Raw genomic sequence first — 7,527 nt, forward strand, 5'->3', positions numbered from 1 at the left:
ACACACACACACACACACACACACACACACACACACACACACACACACAGGCAAAAAAAAGCACTTTTCTCATCTGGAAGTATATTAACCGTGGAAAGGTCAACGGTTCGACATGTGAGACAGACCCTTTTATCTGCACTTAAAGAGAACAGCAATCTGTAATGACTCCCCTGATAGCAATAATGAAAAGACCGCTTGAGGGGACAAGGGGGAAACACTGATCATTTAAGCTCTGCACATGTGTGTTTACATGACACTGAGTGCGTGTTTGTGTGAGAGAAATGCAATGAAAAGTGAATATGAGAGAAAGTGAGGGTGGGAGGTTTAGAAGAGTGGATTTAATCATCAGAAGAGAGAATGTGAATTCTCCAAATTGACAAAGTTAGCTGCCTAATGCAACCACTTTACTAGAAAACAAGGGGAGCCGAGTGGAATTACATCTCATTTCACTTTGATGAAACAGGCTTGTTGACTGTTTACTTCCTACTGCTGAACAAGGACATGCCAAAGAGCATCATTTATTCAACAATAATGCGAGTCAGGCTCACTGCGATTCCTATATTAGATGTTTAAACCAGCTGAGGGCCCATGTGCAGAACCAACCCGCAAAACCGCATGATCTCCCAGTTTCTTTAGAGGGGACAAAGGGTATATAGTGTATGGAAATATGAGTGATTGGCAGTGTTGGGGAGTAATGGAATACATGTACCGGTGTTACGTATTTAAAATACAAAACATGAGTAACTGTATTCCATTACAGTTACGGTTTAAAAAGGTGATAATTGGAATACAGTTACTTTGTTGAAATAAATGGATTTCATGGCGGTCTTTTCCTGTTTCATATGTTAGGCTATCCCCTCTCTAATTTTGGTAATTCCACACATTGTTGCAATTAGAGGCTCTAATGTAAGCGTCATGTTAATGTTGGTGGCATCAGTTACACAATGGACCCGGAGCCAGCACAACAGAGCCAGCAGTGCATGGGCAGGAATGCATTTCTTACTTGGAAATTCCGACACCACTTCACATTTAAAGAAAAAAGGGATGGGCGAAATCTGACCGTGCAATGCAAACTCTGTTTGCCAGCAACCAAGCTGCGTTCAGCGTCAAAAGCCTCCCCCTCCAACCTACAGAAACATCTGGAAGTAAGTTCGCTAGCCTACTGCAACTACCATGTTTTAGTTGTGGTAGCTACCTGGGTTATGTGCCACTTCAGTATCTTTGATGTACTATTGCTGTGTGATTTATTACTATTACTAAAGGCTACCCGCCACCAAGCTAACATTGTTAGCTGCCATTAGCTGAGGTTAGTTCATAGACTGCAGACTGTTAGACTTGTTGGATAGCATTAAAAACCTGCTAGCTGCAAATAATCATGTTCTGTTCGGAAAGCAGTCTATGAACTAAGCTAACTTTAGCTACTAATGTTAGCTTGGTGGCGAGTAACCCTCAGTAATCGTAATAAATCACACAGCAATAGTACATTCATGTAGTTGTAGAAGCATGACAATATATTAAGTAATCTAAAGTATTCAGAATACTTTCTTTGCATTGAGTAACTTAACAGAATAAGTTACAAACTACATTTTGGGGCATGTATTCTGTAATCTGTAGTGGAATACATTTTAAAAGTAACCTTCCCAACACTGGTGATTGGGAGTGTTTGTGTAAATAGCGTGGCCATTAATCAGCATCTTTCACTGATACTGACGTAACAGGAAAAAAGGTTGATCTCAGATTGTGTTATCAGGCGTTCCGTTTTAGTCACGACCACAGTGGGTTGAACTTGGACGGGGTGACAACCTGTAGCAGCAGAACACAAAACAGAGACGATGACACACGAAACCACAATCCCACCACCACACATCTGTGTAGATTCTATTATCCATGAGCAGACAATCACACACAGACCAGAGTACACAGATACAAAGACGTTCAAACCACTGTGGAATTCCCCACCCATCTCCCACATTTACAATAAAGGCATATGTTGTCCCAATCTTGTTATGTTCATATACTCCGGTACATGAGTGTGTATTCACGTGCAAGCTTGGAGTGCGTTGCTATCCTCATGTGGTTTTACTTTCATGCCAGGGGCCCATTTGTCTCCATTATCATCATACGACTCGAGGACGGAGATCTGTTAGGGCTCATGGCAACAGTAATGCCTCTCTGTCTGGATATAAAAAACAACTTCACTACCTGGACGTTTGTCATGTCACTCTACTATAGGACCAGGAACATTAGGAAGGAAATAGAGCCTCGTACCTCAGTAAAACTCAATTTCCAATATTTCCAGAGGGCGGAATGGAAATTTGACTGATGGCCGTGCTTACGAAGCCGTTAAGTTTGGAGTATGTTTATGAAGCGCGTTTTGTCAGCTTTTTTGTTTAATGTTGAAATTTATGTGACAAAATGGCAAAGCTTTGAGAAAATCACATCCTCTGACTTTCCCCTGAGCATTTGTTTGGGTGATAAATATGCCATTTCAATCCAGTTTGAGAGCAAAAAGAACACGGGAAAGCTTTTTTTACCCACAGTGTTCTTTAACATTTCAGAAAGCAAAACTGCAAGCACCACAGAACCCCTGGAAGCATGACAAAGTCGATGCTAACAAACTCGGACAGAGAACGGATTTTCCAGGCCCAATTATAGGAGAAAATCTTTTAAGAAACTCCTGGCTCGGGCCTGAAGAAAAATGATGGAGACAGCTGAGCTATGTAATCACAAGGCCAGGGTGTCACGAGTGTTTAACGTACACCAATCTGATCAAAGTCTTAGAGATTATTCCCAAGCTCCTATTCGTTCCCACAAGTCTTTGCTTCAAAACGGCACCTTTACACTTCATCAGTGTGGACCACCATGTCCGCACCCAGACTGGGCTGCTGTGTTTTTAATAGGAAAACACACCTCAATTATAAAAGCCCAGGAACATAACTGGTTTGTTTTTTTTCACTAATTACCACTTCAAAACAGGAATCGGATCTCAAGGAAAAAGCATCCAGAGTATTGCTAATTGCCTTCCAGCTGGCTATAGACCACATCACAGGTAGCGCGCACACACAACAGCAGACATGTTTGCTTTAGTTTCCCCTTCTCTCTGCATGATGGCCATTACATTTTGACCACCACCAGAGCAACTCATTAGCCTCACCATGCCCCTGAATACAAAACCGATGGCAAAGGTGAAGCAAAACATTTTACAAAATTTGTATTAACATAGGAGAATGTGTCATTTAGAAATCAAGAAAATGCATTTTGTAGTTAGAAAAAAGAAGTCGAAGGAGAAAAGGAAGGAACTGGTCAAAATGATAAAGAATGCGGCCCGAAAGCATCCAGGTGGTCCATTAAGAAAACAGGACTCATTTAAATTGCAGAATCTCAGACCAGCTGGAAAATTGGGAATGACTCTGACCTACTGGCGCAAAAAACCCCCAAACAAACAAAAAAATGCATACACAAAATAATCAGTATGACAGGAGAACATACAAGCATAAAAAGGAAAGACGTAGGTGGGACAGCGTGCATCCATCTAGTTTGTGTATATGTATGAAGTGCAAGACAGGGAGGTTCCCCTGGCCTATAATTACACCCTGGTGGGAGTGAAGCTGATAACAGAGGCCTGAGGATATCAACGTCAACAAGGCGAGAGGAGAGGAGAGGAGAGGAGTGGAAAGGAGAGGAGAGGAAATAAATAATTAAAAAATAAAAGGGGAGAGTAAACATACATAAAACCTTATCAAACATAGGCTCTCAGACTGACACTGCTTTTTCATTTCCGCTTTGATAGTTATGAGATCCACACACACACGCGTGTGCGCGCACACACACAAACACACACACGCATACATACAACGCTCCTTAAGAAGACAAGCTGCAGAACACAGCCCTCACAGTCAGTGTTTCTAAGTACACTAATTCAATTGATGCGCATGTATGGCAATACTCATTCTCAGAAATGTCACATAAGGCCGTTAACAAAGTTATCATACACACCTGAAGCCAGGTAATTTTATTATCACAGCTGGGTTAACCATCAGTCTTTCTACTGACTTTTCTCACAAAGCGTACACGAACCACAGATTTCTTCTTCTCTCATTCAGTGCACACACAAAAACACATAAACAGCAAGCGTTCAGGATTGTTTTCCTGTAAATTACGGTGAAGTTCTTGAAGATATATTAGCCGTTATTTTCCAGTGTACCTACTGTAATCTACAACAGCAGTTTCTTACTGGAAAAAGTATTTCGAATACTAACAGTTGTTTTGTTGCCATTAATTATTATTTTTTCATTAATTTAGATATTGCACATTTCTTCTGGAATCTCAATAAGCAGTTTATTATCATATCATGACACCTGCAAGTCACCATCCTTACAATCAGAATAAAGCTTACTGTCCTTCTTGAATTATGACAAGACAACAGCTTTGTTGCTGCTCTATTCACTGCATTTTAGACAGAAAATGAAGGCTAGCTGGTCATGATTACTCAAATCAGGGTCCCAATTGTTACGAACTATAACCTAGAACTGTCCTAGCATGCACAAACACCAAAAACCACATATTTACAACAATCAGTGTCAGAATAACCATCATAACCCTTTAAAATTAATGACTTAACTTAAACAATTTTATAATTTCATTCAATTTAACTGATTATTTACAATCTGTAAAGAAACTACCACACCTAATGCTTGAGATTTACTAAGCAATCCATGTAAAATCCAACTGACTCCGTAAAGCAGTTCACTATAACATTCGTTTTTTTGTTGGGTTTTTTTGTGGAAACTATTTTTAGGAAATCAGAATCATACAAACAATTTTCTACCTTAAGCAATTATTCTTTGAATCTATTGCATCTCCACAAACAGAAGAAAAGGCTGACTTAAGCCCCGAGAGAAAGTCTAGTTTCAAAATCTAAATTCAAATAACATCCACTGTCAGAATCAGATTGTCAAAATTATTGCTTCTGTAAAATAGACTAATCATTTCATACTCAGAATAATTTCTTTAAAAAAAACAAAACAAAAAAGTTTTGTGCATTTTTGCACACAAAGACCTGTGTATCAGTTAACAGTGACCTTGTTCTTATGACAAAACGACAACAAAATATTACATATGGAGTTGACGGTCCTTGAAAATGTGGTTTCTTTCAGCATTGCAGAGCTCTGTTGCTATGGGGACATGCCTTACACTGAGAAAAAAAGAAAATTAGGAAACACTGTCCTTGAGGCCCTCTATGGACTGTAATAAGCTGAATGCATATTACAGTTTACCCCTCTACAGACGGGAGCCCAGCCAATAACTCAGCGGGCAGGAGTGCACCATAAGTTTGCTGGACTGTAAATATTACACTAACACAAGGGATGGGACTTTTATTGTACACTTTTGCGCATTATTCCAGCAGTACTTAGTGTGAATATTGTTCCCCCAACTCCTGCTTGCATACACTTGCACAGATTTAGCCCTGATTTATCATACTACATGGAAAGCACATCCCTCTAACAGATGTCCTTTTCTGATAAGTAACCCATATCTATTCGGGACAGGATGACCTTTTTTTTTTTCCAAATGAGCCTGTGCAATGAGAGGGAGGAAGCAGGTTGTCAGTGAGCACAGGAGGGGCAGGGACAGTGTCATGGGCCTCCCAGTGTGGTATTATCCAGCCTCTGTTAACCCAGCAGTGAGATGCTGATTTCTCCCACTGTCTTTCAAGTGAAAACCACGACCCTGTCCTACAAAACAGGGGGATATTAGCATTTATAAGACTAGTGGTCACTTCCCTATTCAGGAGCAGACGACTTCCCCATTTTTTGTGACATGCTGGAAACAAGAGCGGAAGATAGTCATGCAAATCAAAGCCTAAAATGGCCCAAACAGCCTCAAGTTTCTAACCAAAATACAATAAAACAATTCATTAACTCATTGACCTAAGCTCCTTGTTTTGTTTAATCCGGGGACTGTTAAAGTGTGCAAGAGTGGAGAGTTGCTGAAGGAGTGCAGTGGCCTTAAGTGGGTCCTTCATTTTCCCGTGTTTATTGAAAAACAAAGCACGTGCTTTAAAGTGGCTCAATTAGAGAAGAGAGAGCCACAGCTCGGGGACAGCTCAGGAGTGGCGAAGGAGGACTTCAGGGAAAACTCTTACTGCTTCTGGGCTACTCTCTGAAGAGTGTGAAGACTTCCTGGAGAGTTTGTGATCGCCTCACAAAGATAAAGAACCATCATCATAATTAATTTTATTGCCTTCTGGGTGTGAACAGTTTCACTACCCTGCATTGTTCTAGTCTGTTATGTAATTCTGTAAATCACAAACTTCCCTAGTTACCCGTTCAGCGTATCCACAGCTTATTTTCTTCAGACTTGGCTGTGCCCACCTTTGTAACTTAAGACAACTTTGAGTATTGTTACTTTTCCGTTTTCTACAACAGTTACAGGACGACCACAGTGTCGTAACTTGATGAACTATTCACACGTGGGACTGCTTTTAAACGCAGCACGGGAAGGAAGCACGCACTGCAGACACAGTGCACAAATAGGTAAACAACAGAATCGGTGTCATGTGCTCGACACAGCTGTAAAGTCTAAGTGTGGTTTGAGAGCGCAAGGGCTTCGGATACGACAACTAAACGTCACGATTTAGGTTTCCGGAGTACTCACCTGCGAAACTAAAGGAATAAGCGTCTGCTCCACCGAGCGAGTTTTGATTTCCAGACCGGAATCAAAGTTACTGTTGCCGCACGGAGATGAAGCCATTCCCGCCGAGCTTTCTCTCTCTCTCGCTCTCTCCCTGATTGACACACACTCTCACACACACATACACGCACACACAATGCACGCCACTAACTGAGTTTACCGAGAGCCTCTGCTTTGCTGTTTCGCATTTGCAAACTGGTGTAACGGACTTGGGATTACACTCCGGGGGTTTCGCAGTCGGTCGTCGAGTGGCTCTCCACGCACGCACGCAGTTTTAATCCACTCCAGCTCGGTGGTTGTGCCGCTGCGCCCGCTAATGTCCATGTACTTTACTCAACTACGGCAGGGAGCGGACTGCAGCACACCACTGTGGGCAACCACGCACAGAGCACGCACACGCAGTCGGGTTTTCACTGCTGACTGCTCAAGTGGGGAGCGCTGAGCAGTTCATCATTGTGTGCACTGCACAGTGATGATCCGGGAGCTATTTATGTTTTAATATACAGTACGTGTTCACGCACGTGGCAATTACAGTTACGTCATTTAAGTATTAATTACATTTCAAATTGATCTATAGTGCGCCTAGAAGAAGGGACATTATAAAGGGAAATGCATCATTAATTGATGTAAATGTACTTTTTTTTTATTGCTTTTGAAAATGAATGAAGATTTCATGGCTCTGGGCATCAGAGAGGAAGGGGCATAGCCTCCCTCACACCACAGTTCTGGTTTGATCTCTGAGACACAGAATCCTATATTATCCCCTGGAGTGTGAGAATGCCTTACTTTCCCTCTGGAAAGCCTCACCAGACATACCAATTAAAACCAGGCAGT

The 7,527-nt window shown here is 41.6% G+C and overlaps 1 protein-coding gene across 1 annotated transcript in view; it reads right to left on the reverse strand.

Annotated features, from left to right (window-relative positions):
• Positions 1-7,147, reverse strand: part of ctnnal1 (catenin (cadherin-associated protein), alpha-like 1) — a 55,755-nt gene extending 48,608 nt beyond the window's left edge. Inside the window, exon 1 of the mRNA XM_031729278.2 lies at positions 6,658-7,147. Coding sequence (XP_031585138.1) covers positions 6,658-6,753 — 96 coding nt within the window. The 5' untranslated portion in view covers positions 6,754-7,147. The remainder of the gene's footprint in view (positions 1-6,657) is intronic.
• Positions 7,148-7,527: the final 380 nt, after the last annotated feature.

This window comes from Oreochromis aureus, linkage group 22, assembly GCF_013358895.1.
Source record: "Oreochromis aureus strain Israel breed Guangdong linkage group 22, ZZ_aureus, whole genome shotgun sequence".
In the NCBI taxonomy this organism is placed as follows: domain Eukaryota; kingdom Metazoa; phylum Chordata; class Actinopteri; order Cichliformes; family Cichlidae; genus Oreochromis; species Oreochromis aureus.